Source organism: Epinephelus lanceolatus, chromosome 12 (assembly GCF_041903045.1).
Source record: "Epinephelus lanceolatus isolate andai-2023 chromosome 12, ASM4190304v1, whole genome shotgun sequence".
Taxonomy (NCBI): Eukaryota; Metazoa; Chordata; class Actinopteri; order Perciformes; family Serranidae; genus Epinephelus; species Epinephelus lanceolatus.
Window position 1 is genome coordinate 25,686,687 of NC_135745.1, and position 27,768 is coordinate 25,714,454.

General features: G+C 40.0%; 2 protein-coding genes across 6 annotated transcripts in view; both read right to left on the minus strand.

Annotated features, from left to right (window-relative positions):
- The window catches only part of LOC117272206 (low-density lipoprotein receptor-related protein 8-like), a 195,592-nt gene that overhangs the window by 94,525 nt on the left and 73,299 nt on the right, over positions 1-27,768 (minus strand). The gene's annotated exons all lie outside the window — the stretch shown is intronic.
- LOC117261730 (uncharacterized) overlaps positions 1-27,768 on the minus strand; it is a 34,233-nt gene that overhangs the window by 5,113 nt on the left and 1,352 nt on the right. The window contains exons 2-15 of one of the 3 annotated variants that reach the window (XM_078173164.1): positions 26,458-26,571; positions 13,822-13,960; positions 11,304-11,496; positions 11,021-11,080; positions 10,700-10,774; positions 9,820-9,879; positions 9,499-9,573; positions 8,619-8,678; positions 8,298-8,372; positions 7,418-7,477; positions 7,097-7,171; positions 6,593-6,695; positions 2,312-2,364; positions 98-2,192 (exon numbers count right to left, since the gene is read on the minus strand). In XM_078173164.1, coding sequence (XP_078029290.1) covers positions 98-2,192; positions 2,312-2,364; positions 6,593-6,695; positions 7,097-7,171; positions 7,418-7,477; positions 8,298-8,372; positions 8,619-8,678; positions 9,499-9,573; positions 9,820-9,879; positions 10,700-10,774; positions 11,021-11,080; positions 11,304-11,496; positions 13,822-13,960; positions 26,458-26,566 — 3,232 coding nt within the window. In that variant the 5' untranslated portion in view covers positions 26,567-26,571. The remainder of the gene's footprint in view (positions 1-97; positions 2,193-2,311; positions 2,365-6,592; positions 6,696-7,096; positions 7,172-7,417; positions 7,478-8,297; positions 8,373-8,618; positions 8,679-9,498; positions 9,574-9,819; positions 9,880-10,699; positions 10,775-11,020; positions 11,081-11,303; positions 11,497-13,821; positions 13,961-26,457; positions 26,572-27,768) is intronic. The other 2 variants (XM_078173165.1, XM_078173166.1) reach the window with 2 other exon arrangements.

A 27,768-nucleotide genomic window follows, 5' to 3' on the forward strand; every position in this document is an offset into this window, starting at 1 on the left:
ATTTCTTTAGTCTCACTACTTTGTTTTGTAATTGATCCTGTAGTAAAATATTATTCTTTTGAGAAGAGCCATTAAGAGTGTTGTTACCACCACATACCTTCAAGCTCAATCTCGTCAAGAGACTTTCCCTGGAATTTTGCAAGAGTTCCTTTCTCCATTGCAAGTAGAAGCTTTGTGATTTTTGCCATTTCTATAGTTGCCTCCGGCAGACGATAAAAGTCTCTGTGGACTCGTATATCGTGGCCCAAAAAGTTGGCCAGTTGGTCCAGCTCATTGTTCTTGAGGTTGAGTATTTGGGACACTGTTGCAATGTGCTTGCGAAGATATGTAGACCTCAGATTATCAGGATTCTTTGCACCACACATACTTGCAAACTTTCTTATGCAGTCCTGTCCCCTGTAGTAGCTCATGGGGGGGCACTGTGGTCGTCCAAATAGGAAGGGATTATCCTTATGCACGTTACATGCGTCTCTTTTCTCTACAAGAAGTGTTGTTGCACTGACAGCCTCAGGGTTTAACAAAACAGCAACTTTCCTATCTCTTTTGCCGATAATTTCTACCCTGCTGAAGTGCTGGGCTAACTTTTGTTCAAACGGTGACAGGCTAGCAGCTATGTCACTATGGAGCTCAGTCTGGTCTCTTTTCTTGAATGACTCAAGTGACATTTTTGAGACTTCTCCTGCACGACGTCTATTAAAGAGGATGATCTGAGCAAGTGTCACCCTAGCAACTTCTGCATACGCCTGTGGAGACTCATGCTCTTTCAGGTCTGCGATGGCGGCAGCCGATTTTTCCTCCAGGTGCTTGTGCAAAAGCTGCACATCCTCTGTGAATGGTATGGTGGATGGTTTATTGTACTTTGACTTGCTCAAAGTAGCCAGTGCAGTGTGGGAGACTTGTCCTGCCCATTCTTTTGTGCAGAGTTGTGTAAATCGTTCCGCTGCTTTAATCAAATTTTCATTCTCTGCTGCGATGGCCCTGCAGAGAATAATGTCACCAATCTTCTTCAGCGAGTGTCCCAATTTCAGGGCAAGACTGGGTGTACAATAGGAGTGCTTCTCTTCATCATATCCAGCAACTTCTCTGACAGCTCCAATGATTTTGTAAAAATTGTTTGGTTTTACAGCATCTTCGAAGCTAAATATAGAATATTTTTTTCTTAAGGTTAACAACAGTCTGCCCATTTCCCGAGCCTTTGTTCTGATGTACTCAAATTTTGTTGGATCACTCCCATGCTTGTTGTAGAGAGACTGGCCCAGTTGCAATATGAGGAAGTCATTACGGACTACAGATGCTACCTCATCGTCCCTCATCTTTCCAAGGATCTTCCACACTCCAGGGGACACTGCTTGGCTGTATGTTGACTCTGCAATATCTGCCAGAACTAAGGCTTTGGTCTTAGAAATAGCTTCAGTTTCTGAGACCATCTTTGACGGGCATCTACGCGAGTGGCGCCACAGCTCTTTACGGATAAACAGGCCTTTACAATATGCACAGTGCACATGCGTTTTGGCATTCACCGAGATTTTTGATGGTCCTGGTCTTCTTTTCAATTTCAATTGTCCATCATGTTTACTCATTACTTCTTGATTATGTTCATAATTACCTTTGTTCCGCAACTTCTCAAGTAACCTCTTTCTCTCTTTTGAGTTCTTAGGGAATGAGAGTGCTTCAGCAATGTCAGGCTCTACTTTCTCATGCTTTTTAAGGTGACGAGATATTTTAGACTGAGGTGTTTTGCAAACATAGCAGTAATTTTTTGATGTGCAAGAAGAGACTTGTGGTGCTGCTGCAGTCTCAGTAGAAAAAGACTCTGTTGTACTTCTTGGAAGAGTCTGGGTATTACTTGTAGTAGGATCATCAACATCAGAACAGGGTTCACTATCAGGTATGAAGTCATCATCAATGCCAACTCTGCCAGAGTTGGAAGCATCCTTGTCCTCCTGTTCCATGCAGGATATAGGTTGCAGGACTGTCTTTGTCCTTTCCTGGGAAGAAAGTGAGTCAACTGGTCCACTCTTGCGATGTGGTAGGTTTAGATCCTCACTATTACTAAATAGTTCAGTGTCAGTTACAACATCTTCAGAGTTGGATCCATCAGACCTTGGTGCGGTGTCAGCTATGTAGAGATCACCAGAGGAATAGCCATCACTACTTGCAGAGTCAGAAACAATCTCATCGGGTATAACATCCTATGCAGAAAAAAGAGCTTATATTAACCCCCAAAAATCTACTACTGTGTAAGTCACAATCTGACACCAAGAACACTTTAAAATCAAATTTAAAATGGAACCAAGGAAAATGAACATACCAGCGATTGATTATTCTTGAAAAAGCAGGATTTGTGCCAGGATCTTGAACACACTAAAAGCACATTGAAATGAAAAGTTAGCAAGTTGTGCTAATGCTTTTGTTTTAGTTTAACATAAAAACTGCACTAAAGTAGGGCTGCACGATAAATGGCATTTTCATTGTCATCGCGATATGAACATGCAAGATAAACGCATTGTAAAGACCGCCTGAAATGCGACGAATGAAAAATCAGTGTTACTACTCGTGCCATGCATTTACACTCAGCATGTGAGCATTTGGGGAAGCCCTAGACACCGTTTGGCCAATTAGATGAAGCCTCAGCTACCCTGTCAGGTCATGTGTCATTTGCTGGAGGTGAACAAGCAGGAAGGAGAGAGGAGCAAGGAAAATATGGTCGATGAAGAAGTTGTTGTGAACAAGCACAGTACTTTTGCTACTTGGAATTATTTTGGATTCAGGAGAGACGTTTTATGGACACGCATTGTCGCAAGTCGATAATGCTGAGGACATTTGGAGGATATTTCTCCTTCCTCTTTGTATTTCTGCCATTTTCTCCTCTGTGAAACTCTGAAGCCTCCTCCTCCCTGCTCCTAACACTGTTTCACTTTAGGAGCTCTCTTAAGGGCTAAGATACTTTACAGGGTTCCTACAGCTTAAGCCAAGTTAAATTTAAGACTTTTTAAGACTTTTTTAATGCCACTTGAAATGAAATTTAAGACCAACGACACAATCAACACAAATGAAATAAATGAATAAATCTCCAACTCCCTCATTTGATTTGTATGATTGGTGTTTTTTTATGGTGTTCAGACACCACAGTACCTTTGCTTTTAGCGTAGGTGTGCACCCGAACACTAGGTTCGTTCGAGATGAGCCAGGCCTGCGCAGATTCGATCACCAGCGATCGGCGCACAATGCATGCCGGTTAGTTTTGTGTCCAACTTCATCCCGACTTGCTCTGACGTATTACAAAAGTGGATGGCGATAAAGCCGCGAGAGCGAGGTGGCCGCAGTTTTTAGAGCCAGGCGCTGCAGTTGCTCTCCACCGACTGCACCGCCTGGCTCTCACCTGATCTAACAGCTGACTGGTTTAGATGTCAACTCAACAAGATGACGTTTTAGATAAACTTTTAATTTTTGTTGAATTTTAGAGATTAAGATTGTATTTGTCTGATCTGAAGGTTTATTCTGTGAACAGAAAACATGTTGTGTGACTGATGGTGAAGTTTAGTTGTCAGAGACTGAATACATTCATCACAAACTATACGGAGTCTACTGTACTATATTAATATTGGACGATTTAATTATTGAAGTATTTAGCAACACAAAGACTTGTGGTCAGTGGGATGTGAGGATTCTTAAACTAACATCAGATGTGAAGCCCTGACTGTATCTGACTGATCTTTAATGAAAGCTGTTGTCTTGTATAAAATATGAACCTTATAGTCAAGCACTGTTTATTTAGCCTGTGTAGTTGAGGGGACAGGTCAAACTGATATGATGCTGATTTACAGGAGAATTCATGTCAAATGGAGGATAAACCATGAACATAAACTACAGATCACCTGTAAAGCATTTTAATAAATTAATCTATCATAATTAAAATAACTGGAGACTGAAAACAAACTGATATATGGCTCTGATCACTTTTTTAACGAATTGACATCATTCCAGACAGGATGTGAGTGTGTCTGTGACTTCCTGTACGGACTGAAGGCTGCTGGAAACTGTCAAGAAACTGTCCGACTTCACCGCGGCTTTTTGTTACCGCCCCCCGCTGTGGCCGCCTGCTCTCGGCTACTTTCCAGGCGAGGCGCAGTTCATCTCAAACGAGCCTACTGTCCAGAGATTTGGTGCTGCTGTCCCGGTTGTTGATATCGGAGATGGGGGTGGAGGCACGGTAGAGACGAGAGTAGAACAGAACCGTGAAATACCTGGCGTTTGTTGACAGTTTGATTTTGAGGCTTTGTGTTTCGCGCTGTGCATGAGGGACTCCACTGCCTTGATTACCATCGTGCCGAGTTTGAAACATTTCTTGCACAAAATACACCGTGCCTCGTATAAATTGCCTGGTACCGGTTTCAGCCATCCAGAAAAATCTTTGTTGGACAGCCAACTTTCATTAAATTTACACTTTCCCACGTGGTCCGACTGCTACATGAATGACGTGCATCTGCTCTGAGAGTCACGGCCGCAAACACATCACTGTTTTGTTGGTTCCACTCTCGTGAATGCGTGATGTTACTGCTATTTGGCAAATTATTTTTAAAAAATAAATGTTACCTATTATTTTTAGTATAATTGTTTAGACTAATTAGAATCTGAAATCCTACTTACCACGTGTTAACATTTTTAAGACTTTTGAAAGATTGATTTAAGACATTTTAATGCCAATTAAGGCCTTATTTTTAGATTAATGAATTCAATTCCTTTTAAGACTTTTTAAAGATCTGCGGGAACCCTGCTTTATGAATAACTTCTATCTTTCTTAGAAAACATCATGTTTCTATGAATTTTCTTAGAATTTAGTTACTAGGAGCAAGTCTTTGTATCAGGAAGCTTTATGAATACAGCCCATGATGTTTATGTTATGTTTTTCTTAATTCAATACTGTGTGGTATAGAGCCCTGCGCTGGAGCCCAAGGCCCGAGGGGCCCGACAGCCCGAGGGCCGGGCTTCGGGCCAATTACAACATCATTACCTTGGACACGGGCCGGGCTCGGGCTTTTTTTTTAACCTGCCAATTAGAGAGGTGTGTGTTTGTGTTTAACCAATTTAAACGGCAACACTTGAACGCAGCAGCCGCTGTGCCTCTCCCTCTCCGCTGCACGTCACTCATCATATTGTAGCGTCCGCCAGGACGTGTGGAAGGATGACGCGGTTATTCGGCAAACCACCGTTTGTTACTGAACAGTACAGGTTACTGTTGGCCGTAACCACGCCAAAACAACCACAAAACAAGGACTTAGCTGTAACGTTAACTCGAACCATGCACTGCTGCTCTCTCCTCCAGCTCGCACCACACACACAAGCACACGCACTCACACAGCCCTCATCCTCGTCACTCTCGCACCCTGCTCACAGAACATTGACATTACAACAGAACATTCACTGCAGGGTTGCTACAATATTTTACTGATCCCATTCATAAACACTGTGATAAGGTTTGTTTTGTTCGTGTTTGTAGCTTAGGCTTGGATAGACGTGTTTATTTGTTAATAGACCTGCCACCTACAATTTGCAATATCAGGCGCTGCAGTTGCATTGCGCACACTCACTTCAAAAAACAAAATAATCAATTAAACAGCCCTGAAAATGCTTCAAACACTTTTCTAAATAATCTTAATATTGAAAGGAAATGAAATATACCCACTTATGCCATTAAAAGTGCTTAGATAAGGTCGGAGGTCTATAACTGCACATATAGACCTCCGACCTTATCTGGGTATATTTCGTTTCCTTTCAATATTAAGATTATTTAGAAAAGTGTTTGAAGCATTTTGGGGGTTGTTTAATTGATTATTTTGTTTTCTGAAGTGACTGTGCGCGATGCAACTGCAACAGTGCGCAGCAACAGTTGACAATTCTCACTAAATAGGAGAATACGGTTATTAAGTTAAATAAATTCATATTTAACTTTATCATTTCAATCAAAATATAATGAATGTAGCTTAATACCATGCTAGAAACCCCAATTAAGCTATTTTAATGTCTGCAACATTAACAGCCTACATGTTGTTATGGGAGGTTTAAAAAAAAAAAAAAAAAAAAGTCAGGCTTTTTTTCGGATTCGGGCATGAGAATTCTGAAAACCTGTCGGGCCGGGCTGGGGCTCCACCCCTCGGGCCAGGGCCGGGCCCGGGCCCGGGCCCAGATAATAGGCCTGTGCAGGGCACTAGTGTGGTAAGAGTTTTTTTGTTCAGTTTAGAAGAAATATTTTAAAATGGAGTTTAGGAAATTAAACCTGTTACAATTATCTTATTTAAATTAGTGCGCCCCTTAATTGGTTGGATATTCATGTACAATTTCATGTGCGAGTTTAATAAAAACACGTTTGAAATAATTTATTTCATTATTCAGTGGGCATGGACTATTCGATTTTTGGGGTCTAGCAGTATACCTATTAAAAGAGAACGACATAGGAACTATAGAGCTTATATACAACCTTACTGTCATCGCAATACTGAACAGTGTTACAGTACATCGCAGATATCATATCGTGCAGCGCTACACTAAAGACAACAACAACAAAAACTGTTTGAGTGACATGAATACGAACATTTGCATGTGAGACCAAGCCATTTTAGACTGGAGACAGGTCCTGTGCAATCTTCACAATGGTCCAAACAGCTGACAAGTGAGCAGGTAACACTATGGTGGCACTGAGGAACCAATAAGGTATATATCAGTAATGATCAGTGATGGAAACCCTTAACATAGGGTAAAAACACTTCTGAAGACTTCTGAGCAGTACCAACTTATGACACCCATTATATAAAGAAATGCATGAAGGCCTGATACACACCCCCACCACAAACCCAATACATGAACGCCTGATTAGGAAAATGTCCTCTTAAGTACATTCTGACATAACCACACACACACACACAATTCCTACTGTCCTTACAGGACACTTTGTCCTGATAGTCCTGTGCTGTGGCAGGTACATGTAGTGTACAACATTCAAAAGTGTGAAGACTTCTGAGCACAGTCATAAGATCAAACAAAACAGTATTATGTCTAGAAGTAAAATCATGATATTACAAGAATACTGTCAACTTACAATGTCATCCTTTAATGTTGACGGAGCTGCCCTGACCTCTGTCATCAAATCACGACCGCTGCACACCTCCTGTGACTGAGTCAATGACAGGCACAAATGTGAGTTTATTTTAAGCTGAAATAATTCATTTTCATTCTGCAAACACTGTGTTACAACACTGGCCATGAGTATGGCAGAAATGTCAGTTAATAGTCAGCAGGGAAGAAGGAAGACCGGAATAATGAACTTGTACTATAAAATTCTAAAGACCAAAACCAATTCTACTGTATTGAAGGTGACACATAAAGCGAACTAACTATGATGGCACAAACTACAACTTGCCTTTTCTGAGCCTGGCTCACTTTCTCTCAACTTCGGGTGAGATTGTTCTTCACCAGGTGCCTGAAATTGTAAAGAGGAAATGTACTGTTTAATCACTTGACTGGCAGCACTATCACTTAGTGGTCTTTAAGAAAGAAAGACAGGTGATAATTATGTTCATATTCACCTCAAAAGGTAAAAGATTACTGTAACAATGTTATTATACACAACAAAAATTCCATTACTTTCAAATAACAGGGTTCCCACACATTTTCACAGACATAATTTCAAAACCTTTCCATGACTTTTCAAGGACCCATAATATAATTTCCATGACCTGGAGAAGATTTTAGAGGTCCTGGAGGAAGTTTCAGGAAATAGGGAGCTCATGTGCCAATAATTACAGTAAGATAGCCTAATTAATTACATTGCAGACAACAAAATTCCATGACTTTTCCAGGTTTTCCATGACCATGGGAACCCTGACATAAGACCTCAATACCTTCAGGACTTTCCTGGTCTAGAATATCATTTGATATTCTTCAACTTTTTCAGGTTTAATATGACCATGGAAACCCTGAACATACATCACCAACTTGTGACACCCATTATATAAAGAAATGCATGAAGGCCTGATACACACCCCCACCACAAACCCAATACATGAATGCCTGATTAGGAAAATGTCCTCTTAAGTACATTCTGTCATAACCACACACACACACCCAATTCCTACTGTCCTTACAGGACACTTTGTCCTGATAGTCCTGTGCTGTGGCAGGTACATGTAGTGTACAACATTCAAAAGTGTGAAGACTTCTGAGCACAGTCATAAGATCAAACAAAACAGTATTATGTCTAGAAGTAAAATCATGATATTACAAGAATACTGTCAACTTACAATGTCATCCTTTAATGTTGACGGAGCTGCCCTGACCTCTGTCATCAAATCACGACCGCTGCACACCTCCTGTGACTGAGTCAATGACAGGCACAAATGTGAGTTTATTTTAAGCTGAAATAATTCATTTTCATTCTGCAAACACTGTATTGCAACACTGGCCATGAGTATGGCAGAAATGTCAGTTAATAGTCAGCAGGGAAGAAGGAAGACTGGAATAATGAACTTGTACTATAAAATTCTAAAGACCAAAACCAATTCTACTGTATTGAAGGTGACACATAAAGCGAACTAACTATGATGGCACAAACTACAACTTGCCTTTTCTGAGCCTGGCTCACTTTCTCTCAACTTCGGGTGAGATTGTTCTTCACCGGGTGCCTGAAATTGTAAAGAGGAAATGTACTGTTTAATCACTTGACTGGCAGCACTATCACTTAGTGGTCTTTAAGAAAGAAAGACAGGTGATAATTATGTTCATATTCACCTCAAAAGGTAAAAGATTACTGTAACAATGTCATTATACACAACAAAAATTCCATTACTTTCAAATAACAGGGTTCCCACACATTTTCACAGACACAATTTCAAAACCTTTCCATGACTTTTCAAGGACCCATAATATAATTTCCATGACCTGGAGAAGATTTTAGAGGTCCTGGAGGAAGTTTCAGGAAATAGGGAGCTTGTGTGCCAATGATTACAGTAAGATAGCCTAATTAATTACATTGCAGACAACAAAATTCCATGACTTTTCCAGGTTTTCCATGACCATGGGAACCCTGACATAAGACCTCAATACCTTCAGGACTTTCCTGGTCTAGAATATCATTTGATATTCTTCAACTTTTTCAGGTTTAATATGACCATGGAAACCCTGAACATACATCACCAACTTGTGACACCCATTATATAAAGAAATGCATGAAGGCCTGATACACACCCCCACCACAAACCCAATACATGAATGCCTGATTAGGAAAATGTCCTCTTAAGTACATTCTGTCATAACCACACACACACACCCAATTCCTACTGTCCTTACAGGACACTTTGTCCTGATAGTCCTGTGCTGTGGCAGGTACATGTAGTGTACAACATTCAAAAGTGTGAAGACTTCTGAGCACAGTCATAAAATCAAACAAAACAGTATTATGTCTAGAAGTAAAATCATGATATTACAAGAATACTGTCAACTTACAATGTCATCCTTTAATGTTGACGGAGCTGCCCTGACCTCTGTCATCAAATCACGACCGCTGCACACCTCCTGTGACTGAGTCAATGACAGGCACAAATGTGAGTTTATTTTAAGCTGAAATAATTCATTTTCATTCTGCAAACACTGTATTGCAACACTGGCCATGAGTATGGCAGAAATGTCAGTTAATAGTCAGCAGGGAAAAAGGAAGACCGGAATAATGAACTTGTACTATAAAATTCTAAAGACCAAAACCAATTCTACTGTATTGAAGGTGACACATAAAGCGAACTAACTATGATGGCACAAACTACAACTTGCCTTTTCTGAGCCTGGCTCACTTTCTCTCAACTTCGGGTGAGATTGTTCTTCACCGGGTGCCTGAAATTGTAAAGAGGAAATGTACTGTTTAATCACTTGACTGGCAGCACTATCACTTAGTGGTCTTTAAGAAAGAAAGACAGGTGATAATTATGTTCATATTCACCTCAAAAGGTAAAAGATTACTGTAACAATGTCATTATACACAACAAAAATTCCATTACTTTCAAATAACAGGGTTCCCACACATTTTCACAGACACAATTTCAAAACCTTTCCATGACTTTTCAAGGACCCATAATATAATTTCCATGACCTGGAGAAGATTTTAGAGGTCCTGGAGGAAGTTTCAGGAAATAGGGAGCTTGTGTGCCAATGATTACAGTAAGATAGCCTAATTAATTACATTGCAGACAACAAAATTCCATGACTTTTCCAGGTTTTCCATGACCATGGGAACCCTGACATAAGACCTCAATACCTTCAGGACTTTCCTGGTCTAGAATATCATTTGATATTCTTCAACTTTTTCAGGTTTAATATGACCATGGAAACCCTGAACATACATCACCAACTTGTGACACCCATTATATAAAGAAATGCATGAAGGCCTGATACACACCCCCACCACAAACCCAATACATGAATGCCTGATTAGGAAAATGTCCTCTTAAGTACATTCTGTCATAACCACACACACACACCCAATTCCTACTGTCCTTACAGGACACTTTGTCCTGATAGTCCTGTGCTGTGGCAGGTACATGTAGTGTACAACATTCAAAAGTGTGAAGACTTCTGAGCACAGTCATAAAATCAAACAAAACAGTATTATGTCTAGAAGTAAAATCATGATATTACAAGAATACTGTCAACTTACAATGTCATCCTTTAATGTTGACGGAGCTGCCCTGACCTCTGTCATCAAATCACGACCGCTGCACACCTCCTGTGACTGAGTCAATGACAGGCACAAATGTGAGTTTATTTTAAGCTGAAATAATTCATTTTCATTCTGCAAACACTGTATTGCAACACTGGCCATGAGTATGGCAGAAATGTCAGTTAATAGTCAGCAGGGAAAAAGGAAGACCGGAATAATGAACTTGTACTATAAAATTCTAAAGACCAAAACCAATTCTACTGTATTGAAGGTGACACATAAAGCGAACTAACTATGATGGCACAAACTACAACTTGCCTTTTCTGAGCCTGGCTCACTTTCTCTCAACTTCGGGTGAGATTGTTCTTCACCGGGTGCCTGAAATTGTAAAGAGGAAATGTACTGTTTAATCACTTGACTGGCAGCACTATCACTTAGTGGTCTTTAAGAAAGAAAGACAGGTGATAATTATGTTCATATTCACCTCAAAAGGTACCGCCCAGCCCCACTCTTGACCAATCAAATTACTCAAAAATAACTGTTGTATAAAATAAATTATAGTTAACACTGTCATTAAGAGAACATGAGACCCTTATCTCACCATTGAGCGCCATGGCCAAGAGGAATCGCCATAGTTATATGTGATCTCCTCGCCTGGAAAGATTTCCTTGACAGCAAAAAGACACAAGTGTGGCTTTCCTTGGACCATTATTCTTTTGACATTACAGTTGGGCTGTATGTGATCGTCATTCACTAGTCGTCCCAGTGTTCCATCCTCTTTTGAAGCATCTATGCTGTGAGACAAATAGACCAGAAAAAAAAACTTTAAACTTTGCTTGGGTTAAATCCTTAAATTGTCATGAGAGAAAAAAGACCTTCAGCCCAGCCTTGGCTTTTATGTAAAACACAAACTTTTTTAAAAACACATACGTATACTATTACACCTTTCTCACTAGCATATTGTGCAACAAAAGCCCTTTTTTTGTTAGACAGCTGCAGTCTTGTCATTTTCTCTTCCAAAACAGTTGGTTACTTCATCATATGATTTAACACCCTCTCATTTGTCAGTGTTTCCCCTAGTTGTTTTTGCTTTGGTGCGGGGGGGCTGGATGAGGGTAGTCGGGGGATGATCCTAGGACCTTCTGCCCACAGGACCCCATTACAAGAGCATTTGTACCTGACAAACATTTTACACAGATTTGTGTTCACATTTTTTATTTTAGCAATGGAACACTATTTTTCGGCTCCGCCTCGACATACTTAAATGATACTCGAAGTTTACTCAAAGATGCCTTATAACTTTAACTATATATAAAGCAGAGTCCTGCACTGGGTCGGGTACCCGCTGATTTGCGCATGTTTTTTTTTTTTTTAAATGTTTTCCCAGGTTCGGATCTGGGTGGAAAAAATAATATGCAGGTCGGATCGCAGGTTTTTAGATAAACACATCAAAATTAATATAAAAAAATAATAATTGAGCTAAAAACTAATCTTTTTAGTTAGTTTGGTAAACTACAGATATCTTGGTCATTATTTACTCTCTGAGGATTGCTTCAGCTATTTCGCCACGGTCATTGGTTCAGCTGTTTACACGTGTTTCACCATCTAATAACACAATTTGTGATTGGACGACAGAATCAACATGGCTGCCACCGTCTTACAAGCGCCGCTTCCAAAACAGTAAATAATTATTTAGGTATTTGAGAATTAAGTGGATAAAACGTACAACTATCACTTTATAATGTTTCTGAAGTGTTTCTCTGATGGATTACTTCTCTCCTCGATGGATTCTAAAAACACGTGACAGCTTGTAACTGCTGAACGTTGCTCTGGACAGAAAGTAAGTCTATTATTACACATGTAAAGTTCCTTTACATAGATTAAAAGTTTAAAAGCATTAAACGTAACAAACGAGTGCTTTTACACTCGTATGGGAGAAGAACACAGAGGGTTGATGATGGAGCTGAAGTCAGGTTTTTATTGTGAGAGCTGCTTCATTCAGGTTGTTGTTTACTCACTGGCACCTTAACTGTGGCGATATGCTGTTCAATATTCAGCCAATATGACCCAAAATGATTACTTTAAATCCGGGTTACGGGTTGGGCTGCGGGTCGTGTTTCAACGGGTCGGACCGGGTTGCGGTACTAATTGGCCTGATGCGCGGGTTTGCGGTTCGGGTGCGGTTTTGTACGTCCCCGGGTGGGGGCGGGGCGGATCTTGAAAATTGGACCCGTGCAGGACTCTGATATAAAGTATGCCTCCTCTGTATGGATAGAAAATTCAGTCACAACAAAATAATCTCTCTATATAATCAAAGATTATATAAGTTGTTGCAAAGATTACATTAAATGCGTATTGCAAGTTGTGAAGAGACACTCGGCACATTTTATTTTAAATCAGCAGCTGCAGACTAAACTGCTGCAAAAATGCGTAAAAAGTAAATTGTCATGAGCCAGAAATAGATTAAGGGATTTTCCCTGTTTGTTTTCAAAGAGTTTTTATTCCATTATATTTCAATCGCATATAGTGAACGGACATGATTTGATTTCAAATTGGCAGCATGCTGTGTTATTAAAATGGTATGAGCCAGTCCAGATGTGTTTATTTGTTTGCAAATTGTTTTATCTGTATGTATAGGCCTTCAGTTTCTTTATGTTCATGTTAGAAGAGTGCAGGCTTGTGCAATATTTATTTATTTATTCAAGTTACGCACTGAGTTAACTGACAGGACTCATTTTATTTGAAATTACTGACTTTTCAATAAAAAAGATTATAAACTGACATGCCTATCAATTGCATATCAATTATTTTTAGGCTCAATAAATTCTGATAATATTTGACCGTAATTTCAAACATTTGTCCGGTAAATTGAAAACCAACTGGTCACGCTGTCCGGTGCCAATTTTCTTTTTTTTTTTTTTTTTAGGGGAAACACTGACAACCAGATGCCAACCCATCAATCAAATAGTCCTACAATTTCAATCTCTCTGTAAAGCACTTTGGTCCAGCATTTGTTTTTAAATGTACCCACAAATAAAACTACAACTTCAAATAAGACGAGCAACACTTTGAAAAAAAAAAAAAATACATATGAGTAAATGAACAAGCAGCAAACTTACCAGTAGCGCTTCCCATTCCACATGAAATCGAATATATATTTGCTTTTGTCATCTGCTCCTGCACTCAGGGACAAAACTCCCCTGTACTCCACCACAAAACTTTTTGGTTCGATGTATTCCTGTGTAAACACACCTCTCCCTGAAGAAAAGAAAGAAAGAAAACATTAACATAAGTTACTACTTCTATGACCACCAACCTCATTTATGGCTTCTTTTCAAAGAGAAATTTAGACAGAGAGGAAGACCGACAACAACAATTTATAAGCGCCTTTAAAAAAAACAGAGTTAGTAAGTGCTGTTAATAAAAATTAGTGATGGCCAAATGAAGCCTGGTGAAGCATTTTCTTTATTTTCTGAGCCCACTAGATGGCGCTTTTTGTTCATCAAAAGGTTGAAAGCACACTGAATTGCCATTCTTTGAGCCTCTTTCTTTAAGCGATGAGTGCCAACTAGTGGGCTCAGAAAATAAAGAACATGCTTCATGAGGCTTCGATTGGCCATGACTATAAAAATAATAAAACAAAATGTTAATGACTACAATCCAGAATAAAATGAAAAAATGAAAAAGACTTACAATTACAATCAGTTCATATAAGCCATACAATGAAAGCAAATCTTATTTTAAGAGGTAAAGGAAGACAATGTATGGGTATATGGCATGTAGGTAGCAATCTGGGTGGGGTGCCCACATACAGTATATCACATAAGTGAGTACACCCCTCCCATTTTTGCAAATATTTCATTATATCTCGTCATGGGACAACACTATAGAAATGACACTTTGATATAACTTAAAGTAGTCAGTGTACAGCTTGTATAGTAGTATAGATTTACCTTCCTATGAAAATGACTCAAAACACAGCCATCAACATCTAAACAACTGGCAACATAAGTGAGTACACCCCACAGTGAACATGTCCAAATTGTGCCTAAAGTGTCAATATTTTGTGTGCCAACCATTATTATCTAGCACTGCCTTAACCCTTTTGGGCATGGAATTCACCAGAGCTCACAGGTTGCTTCAGGAATCCTCTCCCACTCCTCCATGATGACATCATGGAGCAGATGGATGTGAAGACACCTTGCGCTACCCCACCTTCAGCTTGAGGATGGCCCACAGGTGCACAGGTGAGTTTAGGGCTGGATACATACTTGGCCAGTCCATCACCTTCACCTTCAGCTTCCTCAGCAAGGCAGTTGTCATCTACTAGGTGTGTTTTGGGTCATTATCATGTTGGAAAACTGCATTGCAGCTCAGTTTCTGAAGGGGGGCGATCATGCTCTGCTTGGAATTCATGTTTCACTAAATGAACCGAGCTCCCCAGAGCCGGCAGCACTCATGCAGCCCCAAACCATGATGCTGCCACCACTATACTTGACTGTAGGCAAGGGACAGTTGTCTTGGTGCTCTTTCAGCATGTGTGGCACCTTGGTGAAAGAGCACCAAGACAACTGTCCTTTGCCTACAGTCAAGTATAATGGTGGCAGCATCATGGTTTGGGGCTGCATGAGTGCTGCCGGCTCTGGGGAGCTCGGTTCATTTAGTGAAACATGAATTCCAAGCAGAGCATGATCGCCCCCCTTCAGAAACTGAGCTGCAATGCAGTTTTCCAACATGATAATGACCCAAAACACACCTAGTAGATGACAACTGCCTTGCTGAGGAAGCTGAAGGTGAAGGTGATGGACTGGCCAAGTATGTATCCAGCCCTAAACTCACCTGTGCACCTGTGGGCCATCCTCAAGCTGAAGGTGGGGTAGCGCAAGGTGTCTTCACATCCATCTGCTCCATGATGTCATCATGGAGGAGTGGGAGAGGATTCCTGAAGCAACCTGTGAGCTCTGGTGAATTCCATGCCCAAAAGGGTTAAGGCAGTGCTAGATAATAATGGTTGGCACACAAAATATTGACACTTTAGGCACAATTTGGACATGTTCACTGTGGGGTGTACTCACTTATGTTGCCAGCTGTTTAGATGTTGATGGCTGTGTTTTGAGTCATTTTCATAGGAAGGTAAATCTATACTACTATACAAGCTGTACACTGACTACTTTAAGTTATATCAAAGTGTCATTTCTATAGTGTTGTCCCATGAAAAGATAAAATTAAATATTTGCAAAAATGAGAGGGGTGTACTCACTTATGTGAGATACTGTATATTACAAGCAGTACATTTGGTGAACATTTTTTTATTTGCATAATCAACATAGAATCCTATCTATAATAAACTCTACACTTGCATGTTAATGTGTTAATTAATAGTAACATGACACTTTTTAACTTGAAGATGATTTAAAGGATTAGTTAAAGCAGCTGTAAGCGGTTTGATGGTTTGGGATAACTTTCTATAATTTTGCCCGCTCTCTTATAGTGCTGCACGATTGATCTAATCGCAATCGCGATGTCAGGCTGTGCGATTACATAACCGCATAAAAGGCTGCAATTTGCGATTTAATGTAGGCTAAATAAATGTTAACGTGTGTGCCTGTGAACGTGACTGCCTCTCCTGTAGTGTGTGGAGTTTGTTGACTTCACGCCCAAAAGCTATCCTGGTGCGTGCAGCCGGCGTGCAGCAGTGACCAACATAGACGCTGAAGAAGAGCATGAGCTCGACCATGAACAGCCTGAGTTGGTGGCGAAAAAAACGTCTGTTACATGGCAATACTTTGGATTCAGGTACGGCAACGTTGAACAGAAAGACGTGCTGTGTAAGTGTAAAAGTTAAAGTCGCCATGTCCCGCAGCAACACGACCAATCTATATCAACACTCAAGACAGCACAGCACAGGGAAAAGTAGGAAGAGTGCATGCGAGAGAAAGCCAAGCCAAGTAATGTTAAAGACAGTGAGACAACTGAAAGCCACCAGAGCCTCATAAAACAACATCCAAGCACAGTTAAGCAAACATTTGAAAGTGTCACAGTGTAACAAATGAAAAATTGAGCAATTTTGATTGGGTTCGGCCCACTTGACATGTTGCTGTGTTGTGCTATGGCGTGCTGAAATTTGTCATTTACGTGACAACGCCTGAATGCAACACAGGCTCGCGTCGCTGTGTGTACAGTTCCATGCTGGCAGCTGTGTGAGCAGCGTGTTTGACTGTGCTCAGTCTGTTGATGGTCATTGACACACTGTCTGTCCATAACAATAACTCTGTCAGGTCAGTGCCCCCCCTAATATAATGTAGAGGAAACACTGAATCAAGCAACAAGACTCAAGATACCATTTATTTATTAAATTGTAATCACAATCGCAAATCGCGATATTGTCCACTCAAATCACAATCGAACATTTTTATCAAACCGTGCAGCACCACTCTTTTTCTCACCTGATTAGATAGATGCAGTAGGGGAGAAGGAGAATCTAAAACTCTGCTTACTGCAGAGCAGTGTGACTGAGGGATCTGTGTCACAGACCAAACACTATCAGTGAGCCCATTTACATGCACGCAATAATCTGATATCTGTGAATATTCTAGTAATGTTAATAATCTGACTCAACACGTTTGCATGTACTTCTGTATGGCGTTAACAGAAAAAAAACATTTACATGATTTAGTCAATAATTGGATTTCTTTCCACAAGTAGATGATGGTCTGTGTGTGTTGTTCATTTCAGAGCATGTGCAAAAAAGAGGCAAGGGGATGGGGAGAAACATTCTGCTTGTGCCGGGCATAGTTGTATAAATGTAGATGCTACCTTCCGTGTATAACTTACAGTATATCAGTGTGGGGACTCACTGCGCTGTTCATGACAGCTCCGCTAGACTCTCTACGCATGGTAACCATCGAAACGACATCTGCCTGGTACTTTATCCTTGCAAATACAGTACAGGCCAAAAGTTTGGACACACCTTCTCATTCAATGCGTTTTCTTTATTTTCATGACTATTTACATTGTAGATTCTCACTGAAGGCATCAAAACTATGAATGAACACATGTGGAGTTATGTACTTAACAAAAAAAGGTGAAATAACTGAAAACATGTTTTATATTCTAGTTTCTTCAAAATAGCCACCCTTTGCTCTGATTACTGCTTTGCACACTCTTGGCATTCTCTCCATGAGCTTCAAGAGGTAGTCACCTGAAATGGTTTTCCAACAGTCTTGAAGGAGTTCCCAGAGGTGTTTAGCACTTGTTGGCCCCTTTGCCTTCACTCTGCGGTCCAGCTCACCCCAAACCATCTCGATTGGGTTCAGGTCCGGTGACTGTGGAGGCCAGGTCATCTGCCGCAGCACTCCATCACTTTCCTTCTTGGTCAAATAGCCCTTACACAGCCTGGAGGTGTGTTTGGGGTCATTGTCCTGTTGAAAAATAAATGATCGTCCAACTAAACGCAAACCGGATGGGATGGCATGTCGCTGCAGGATGCTGTGGTAGCCATGCTGGTTCAGTGTGCCTTCAATTTTGAATAAATCCCCAACAGTGTCACCAGCAAAACACCCCCACACCATCACACCTCCTCCTCCATGCTTCACAGTGGGAACCAGGCATGTGGAATCCATCCGTTCACCTTTTCTGCGTCTCACAAAGACACGGCGGTTGGAACCAAAGATCTCAAATTTGGACTCATCAGACCAAAGCACAGATTTCCACTGGTCTAATGTCCATTCCTTGTGTTTCTTGGCCCAAACAAATCTCTTCTGCTTGTTGCCTCTCCTTAGCAGTGGTTTCCTAGCAGCTATTTAACCATGAAGGCCTGATTCACGCAGTCTCCTCTTAACAGTTGTTCTAGAGATGGGTCTGCTGCTAGAACTCTGTGTGGCATTCATCTGGTCTCTGATCTGAGCTGCTGTTAACTTGCCATTTCTGAGGCTGGTGACTCGGATGAACTTATCCTCAGAAGCAGAGGTGACTCTTGGTCTTCCTTTCCTGGGTCGGTCCTCATGTGTGCCAGTTTCGTTGTAGCGCTTGATGGTTTTTGCGACTCCACTTGGGGACACATTTAAAGTTTTTGCAATTTTCCGGACTGACTGACCTTCATTTCTTAAAGTAATGATGGCCACTCGTTTTTCTTTAGTTAGCTGATTGGTTCTTGCCATAATATGAATTTTAACAGTTGTCCAATAGGGCTGTCGGCTGTGTATTAACCTGACTTCTGCACAACACAACTGATGGTCCCAACCCCATTGATAAAGCAAGGAATTCCACTAATTAACCCTGATAAGGCACACCTGTGAAGTGGAAACCATTTCAGGTGACTACCTCTTGAAGCTCATGGAGAGAATGCCAAGAGTGTGCAAAGCAGTAATCAGAGCAAAGGGTGGCTATTTTGAAGAAACTAGAATATAAAACATGTTTTCAGTTATTTCACCTTTTTTTGTTAAGTACATAACTCCACATGTGTTCATTCATAGTTTTGATGCCTTCAGTGAGAATCTACAATGTAAATAGTCATGAAAATAAAGAAAACGCATTGAATGAGAAGGTGTGTCCAAACTTTTGGCCTGTACTGTAGATAAAACGCTTTTGCATTTCGCTTATGCATAGATTTATAAAACAAGAGAAACCAGATTAACCCTCCCCAGAGGTATACTTTTTGTCATATCTCACTTTGTCAATCAATTTGTTCCTAATGATGTCATGATTGTTTATTGTTTCTGTTTTGATTAGTGATTTTTAAAAATACTTATGTATTGGGGTCCCAGGGGACCCCAGTCAAAAGCACCTAATTCTGCCAATGTAGTTTTAATATTTGGAACTATTTACTGAGTTCATGGTTGCCATGAGTCCTAATTTAGACTCAGACACAGAAGCTGTCTTTTTTGTAACCTGTTAACAACTATGACTATATTTAATTATATTTAGTATGTTAAGAAAAGGCCCTACAGAATGTTTTCTGTTAAAGGTGAAAACAAAATTTGCTGTGGAAACTGTCAAGACATGTGGCTACACATGACAAAATCAAAATTTTTGATTTCACATATTTATCATGCCTTAATTGGTAGACAAAGCTGACTTGATGAAAAAAACACTAAAATAAGTTTGACATTCATTTAACATGCTAAATATCAGATTTAGCCAGGATCAAAGCAAATGTTGTTGAAAATGAAGTTGTTGGGACTTCCGGTGGAGCGACTGAAGCGGATGGCCGCATAAATAATCCCTCCCGGTCGGTCGGAGTTTATTCCCCAATTTAAATACAAATACTCTCCAAGCTTTGCTCTAATTAATGATGGAGGGGGAAAAACACAAGAAGGGCAAGGGTAAACAACCCGGGAAAGCGGAGAAGGGCGACAAATTGGCGACAGAGGGGACCATAGCAGAGGAACACGGAGACGGTAATGGCGGACGAGGACAACACACTGAGCTAGCAGCAGTGGATATGGAAGCTAGCATCGCCACCATCCGCGCAGACATAAAGACTATGGTCACGGAGATGAAGTCTGAGCTGGGTAATTTTCGAGACAGCATCAGAGAAGATTTAAAAAGGGAACTGGCCGACATAAGGGAGGAAATTCAACATAAGCTAGGTGAAGTAGCAACCGACCTTAAAGCTACAACCAAAAGAGTGTGCGAAGCTGAAGGCCGTATAGCCGACATCGAGGAGTGGACCGTGGACTTCAGTGAGGTGCTGAGTCAGTCACTACAAGCCCAGGATAGTTTGCAGATGAAGCTAACAGACCTGGAAGCACGTTCGAGGCGTTATAACATACGCATTTATGGCATCTCAGAGGGAGCTGAGGAAAACAACATCCAGCAATTTATTGACAATATGATCAAAAAAGAGCTGCAGCCCCTCGCCGAAGTTGAACTTGGAATACAACGGTGTCACAGAGCGCTCAGCCCTAAACCCCCAAAAGAGGCACAACCAAGGTCAGTGGTTGTATACTTTCAGGAGTTTAAAACCAAAGAACTGGTGTTGCACTCTGCATGGAAGAAGAGGGAGATCTACTATGGCGACAGGAGGATTTATTTCGACCATGACTACCCTGCAGAAACGTTGGCAAAAAGAAAGGCGTATGCGCAGATTAGGAGACTTTTGCGGGAAAAGGGAATACGGTTTCAGACACCACCGCCAGCCAAGCTACGAGTTTTCTTCGACAGCGGATGTACGGGAGTGCAGCGGAGGCGGCGGAGGATTTGAAGAAGAGGGGCTTCCCGCTTGAACGTGAGAGCACCGATCAATCCGGGATTCTGGAGAAAATACGGCAGACAGCCAGCACCCAGTCCCACCAGGAGTGGATTAAGCAAAGGCTGCGAGGTTTTCAGCGGCCATGATAGACACAGTGACAACGTAAACGGGAGGTAACAGACTGTGTAACGATCTTGCATTATAAGAGCAGAGACTCGACTGAGAGCTACAGTCCAGTTAAAAACGTTAGTGATATGGGGCCGGGGGATGGAGGTGTACTGTATAGTGTCTGGGAGTAAAAACTGTATGTCACCTGCTGTTTTGTTGTTTTCTTGTAGCTGACTCCCCCCCTCTCCACTAAGACTGAGCACCTTTTGTTTCTGTTTTCTCTCCATTTCTCATTTTCATTTAATACACAACTACCAGCTCCTAATTTCATGTGGTTCCAAACTTTAAATTTATTACTGTGTGTGTTCGCCCTTAGCCCATAGTGAATATAGTTGACCGACAATTATGGGAAAGAGATCAGATCTTGACGAACTTAGTGCACAAATACACCCTTGGAGCAGGGATATTATAGGTTGCACTGAAGGGGGGCTCTGGTGGTTCACTAGACTACTCCCTCCACTTTAAGAAGTGTTGTACTACTTCAAAATGGAAGTCTACTTGAGTTTTTTAATGTGTTGGTTTGTTTTATCTTGTAATGTTTTGAGTTTGTTTTATAGTTCAAAAACAGTTCAGGTTTGGTCAACTCTAACATGTCCTTCACCTACCTGTGTTAACTGTGGGATTAAATGCAATGTCAGGAATGTAGGGTAGTTACCCTTAATGTAAATGGCTTACACAATCCAATTAAAAGGGGCAAGGTTATTGCAAAGATGAAAAGGGAGAAACCGCATGTAGTATTCTGGCAGGAGACCCATCTCAACCGAATTGAACATGAAAAGTTAAAAAAATATGGTTTTAGAAATACATTTTACTCATGTTGTAAGAAAGGGAGAAAAAGAGGGGTAGCAATACTGATTCCAAATAGAGTGAATTTTCGAGTGGTTGCTGAATTCTGTGATAAAGAGGGTCGGTATGTATTTGTTAAGGGGTTCCTTGAACAGAAAGAAGTTACACTAGTTAATGTGTATTTACCACCTGGCCAGGATAATTCCTGTATAAGAGAAATTTTTGATTTGATTGCCTCTGAAGCCACTGGAGTTATAATATGTGGAGGAGACTGGAATATCCAGCTACAATGTAAGCTAGACTCCTCTAACACATTAAATAGACCTGCTCCCACACTAGAGTAATGAAGAATATGTTGACAGAGCTCGGGATGATTGATGTATGGAGGGAGCTCCACCCAACAGAAAGACAGTACACATTTTACTCAGGAAGTCACAGAGTGCACTCAAGAATTGACTATTTTTTTTACATATAACTCAGACAGACACAGACTCAAGGAATGCAGTATAGGGATTCGAGATGTCTCTGACCATTCGCCTGTTTATCTAACCCTGCACCTAGACAATAAAAAGAAAAACACGTTGTGGCGACTTAATACAAGTATCTTAAATGATAACACATGTAAGAATTATGTACGAAAGGAATTTAAAGACTACATGGATAACAACAATAATGGGGAAGTATCACCAAGTGTTTTGTGGGACGCTGCTAAGTCAGTGATCAGAGGAAAGCTTATTGCCTACACATCACATAAGAAAAAGGAAAGAGATAAAAAGCTATCTGATCTACAAGAAAATCTGAAAGTGTTAGAGAGGGAACATGTTGAAGGGAAAGATCCCCACATTCTAAATAAAATCAACACCATCAAAAAGGAATTAAATGGACTCTATGAGAAGGAAATAGAGAAAAAAGCCAAGTTTGTTAAGCAGAGATATTATGAGAATGGCCCTAGGGCCCTGAAACTCCTGGCATGGAGGCTAAGGAAGCAACAGGCAGAGAGTTCCGTATTTGAAATTAGAGACCCTAGAACTAAAAAAGTGTGCCACGAATTAGAGGACATACAACACATTTTTGAAAACTACTACAGAGAACTATAGAGGGAACCAAATACAACTAGTCCTCAGGAAATAAATACATTTCTAGAATCACTAGATCTACCCTCCATAGGTGAAGAACAGAATAAAGCCCTAACGGCAGATATTAGAAATAGAAAAAGTGATTTCTAAGTTGAAGGCCAATAAAGCGCCGGGAACGGATGGTTTCCCAGCCGAATGGTATAAGGCCTTTAAAGAGCAAATAGTGCCTATACTTTTGGACTGCTTTAACCACAGAGGGGGATCCACCAAGAACATGGAGGGAAGCAATAATTTCAGTTATTCATAAGGAGGGGAAGGATAAAAAAGAATGTAGTGCATATAGACCAATTTCTGTACTGAATATTGATTATAAGCTGTACGCGTCAATACTGGCTAAAAGACTAGAACATATAATACCAGACCTAGTGGATCCAGATCAAACAGGCTTTGTGCGTGATAGACAGACGCGAGACAATATTAGACGGGTGCTGCACATACTTGATCATGTGACTAAGGGGAATAACAGAGCTGTAGCACTCAGTCTAGATGCCGAAAAGGCGTTTGACTCGGTTCGCTGGGAGTACTTATATCTGACGCTGAGAAGATTTGGATTTAAAGATGACTCGATTAGATGTATTAAAACACTATACTCCTCTCCAGATGCCAGAATAAAAATTAACGGACATCACTCACAGCACATTGAGCTGGAGCGAGGCTGCCGTCAAGGCTGTCCTCTCAGTCCAGCTCTTTTCTCGCTATTTATCGAACCCTTAGCACAGTCAGTTAGGGATGACCTGGCAATAAAAGGAATAATGGTCAGTGGCTTGGAGCAAAAGATTTGCCTATATGCGGATGACGTGTTATTGCTTATAACAGTGCCAGAGCTCAGCATCCCTAGGTTGATGTCTACACTGAAAAACTTTGGAACCTATTCTGGATATAAATTAAATGTGCAAAAAAACCCAAATTTTATGTTATAATTACACTCCTCAGAAAGACATGCTAAATAAATTTGATTTTAAAAGGAATTCATCAGAAATTAAGTACCTGGGGATTCGAATACCTAAAGATCTATCCAAGATCTATGAAAGCAACTATGGTCCCATAAATAAAAACATCAAGTCAGATATTGACAGATGGTCTCAGCTGCCTTTAGATATGCACAATAGGATAGAAACAATAAAAATGAACCTACTTCCTCGACTCTTATATCTTTTTCAATCCCTGCCAGTAATGGTTACACCAATGCAATTTAACGAATGGGATAAGTGGATCTCAAGATTCACATGGGGGGGTAGAAGGCCAAGGATTCAATTCAAAACATTGCAACTCCCTAAAGAGAAAGGGGGTAGATCATTACCATGCTTAGCAGACTACTATAAGGCAGCGCAATTAAGACCACTGGCTTGCTGCTGTAACCCAAATTATACAGCAAAATGGAAGGATTTGGAAACTTCACAATTAGATATACCGTTACAATCTATATTGGGTAGTAAAACACTGTATGAGCAGCATTCTAGTAGCCTGAATCAATGGTCTAGAGTTTGCCTTCAAATTTGGTTTAAGGAATGTAAATCACCATTACTTGAAAGACAGTCTAAACTGCTAAGATGGGTTGCTTTTGACCCCGAATTCAAACCCACTAGGATTGACGGGAGGTTTAAACACTGGTATAGAAGGGGAATCACTTCTTACTGCTCAATTTCATCGAAGGGAGAATTTGATAGTTTTCAGAAAATTTCGGATACATATGGGTTAGAAAAACTGGATTTTTTTAGGTATCTTCAAACCAGGACTTATTTTAATGATGAGATAAAACCAACAGAGGAATGTGAGACTAACCTAATTGACATGTACAAAAATAAGGACAATAAGAAACTTGTTTCAACACTGTACTCCCATATTCGATCTAATAAGAAACACTCAACAGATAAGGTTAGATTAAAATGGGAGAAAGAATCTGGAACTATCATCACAGAGGAAGAATGGTTGAATATGTGCTCTGTGCAGTCAACTTCCACTAGTTCTGGTCTTTGGAGAGATTTTTGCTGGCGGAATCTGGTCAGGTATTTTATAACTCCTAAGTTAAATAGTGTGCAGACAGGGGAGACGGTCAGAGGTCTATGTTGGAGGAACTGTGTAGAACAGCTAGCACACCATTTTCATATATTTTGGTGCTGCCCAGCTATTCAGCCATACTGGCAAGAGATTATACGAGTAATACAAAATATTTTTGGTGACGAAATTTACTGCTCTTTCTCTACAATCTATTTGGGCAATATTGCACCTCATTTACTGATGCAAGACAAATATCTTTTAAAAATATTATTAGCAGCCAGCAAGAAAGCTGTAACCCGAAAATGGCTGCAGGCGACACTTCCAACAGAGACAGACTGGATAGATATTGTGACTAATATTCAAAATATGGAAAGGATGACCTTTTCGCTAAGTCTACAGATGGATAAGTATTTGAAATACTGGGAAAAATGGATTATGTTTGTGACCACAAGAGATGATAACTGAGCCATTACTGTATGAACTGACTTGTATCTCCATCGTATAATATATGTATGAATGTGTTGGTGACCAAATGTTTGTTCTATGGTTTGTTTTTGTTTTCTATGCTGTATGTTATGTTTGTTCTTTCTATAAAAATAAAGTACAAAAAAAAAAAGAAAAAAGAAAATGAAGTTGTTCTGAATCCATTGGTACCAAGCATTTGATATAATTCCATGTAGATTTTGAGATACAGACATTTCTGTATCATACTGTATTTAGTCACTAGTCACTCATTTTAGCCCACAGGAATACAATATAATATGTCTATAAGCTCTGCACAGTGTTAAAAAACTTGCACTGTAGCCTCATTCTTTGACCAATTTGAAAAATTTCAATGGACTTGTACTGAGTTTAGTTAGTACTTTATATGCTGTAAAGGAAATTATAAAATTCCATTGTGGACATTAATGGTTTAAAGAAAAGTATATATTTTCGTTTTACACCAAATGCAAATTAACTAACTTTCCTAAAATAATAATAATCTTTGTTTTTTTCCCCTCAGATGACATGTACTACATCACTAGTAAAGTTTTGAGAAGAAACAAGTTAACAATTTGCTATGATAGTTGTTTCTTAAAGTAGTTTATTCTTGGGGTCCCCAGGGACCCCAGTCAGTAGTCCATGTATATAAAATATGTCGGTAGGATGAGGGTTAAATGGTATACATGCACTGAATAAATGGATTATTGGGCAAAAACCAAGGAGTGTCTGATTTTTCATAATCTGATAATGCCTGTTATCTGATAAAACATACTGCATTATGCTGTTTACACGACTTTATTCAGTTAACTCCAGAAATCAGATAATGATCAGTTTATTAGTGTGCATGTAAATGGGCTCACTGTGATCACTGTCAGAATATAGAGCTATTTAACACTTTCATTAACAAATACATAACAGAGTATCTTTAACTACAACTGTAAGGTGACTACACTAATAGAAACAAACGATGGTATACTGGATGAAAAACTTACCTTTAAATGTGTTAATAAATCTTCCTTCTAGGAAGGGTTTGTCTTCTCCACGAATAATGTGCTCCACAGCATCCTTATCAGGAGTCTTTCTCCTCCTCCTCTCAGTCATCTTTGCTGTAATAATGCCCAGACATTACAAGCTTTGATAAATGTCATGTCACATGGCTGTCCTTTGAACACTGAAACTGTTAAGTTAAGCTATATTTCATGCCAAATCACATCAGATATTCTGTGTCAATATTCAACAGGGGTGCAACGGATCACAAAACTCAGTTTGGATCATATCAAGGTTTACTGTGGATTTATTTTTACACATAATCTTACATAACTCCGCTTTCACCTGCCTTAAATGCAAAATATCTCCACACAGACATGGCGAGTGGTGCTGCCGTTGTTGACAAGACAAAGCTCCCATTTTGACGTATTAAACGGTATTAAACTGTTATAATAAACGTTTACCTGGCCGGCGAGTCGGTGACGCACGTCTATGTTAGCCATTTAACTATTATCAATTAGCCGATAGCCACATTAGTAGTCCGTTACGTTTATATATCTATTTCTTACGTTATCGATGAGCTAACGGCTAGTAGCTAACGCTAATAATAAAAGGCGTTCTTTTGAAGTATTAAATGGTATTAACCCCATGGGCCCTAGGCGTTTTTGGGGTATTTTTACTGCCTTTACTTTTAAGCTCATATCACAGTCATTATAAAGGCTACATACACATGCTATATCTTGTTTTTTTTCAGGACAATGTGGGCTATCCAGATTTGCCATTATTTCATGTCCTTCTATGTGCCTGTATTTTATGTTAATTTTTATATCAATGAAAAAAACAAATCTGTGTGACTAAATTCTTAAATTTTTCTATGCATCTCACCATAGCAAGTTGGAAGTAGACATATTCTGCCATATATGAAGAGGGAAGACTCTCTGGAATCTGGCAATATAAGAACCATGATGCTGGGACATTCTGTCACTTCACAGTTGTCCAAAACATGTGGTTTGTGCCAGGCGGACATGATTGACAGGATTTTTTCATTATTGCAAGAAATTCCATTGACTCATTCACATGTCAAAAATGTGTTTTATCTGAAAGAAACATGCAATATTTACATCTAAGATCATAGAAAAATAGTCAACCAAGTGCAATGATATCCTCCAAGATAATATTTGCCACTTTGTTTCCAGTAAACAAAGTTTGTTGTTGTTTCTCAGTTTCAGTTATATATTGGGGGCATTTTGGGCATTGGGGGACACACATGTCCCCCCTCAATGTGTATGGTGTCTACGGCCCTGTCAGCATGCATA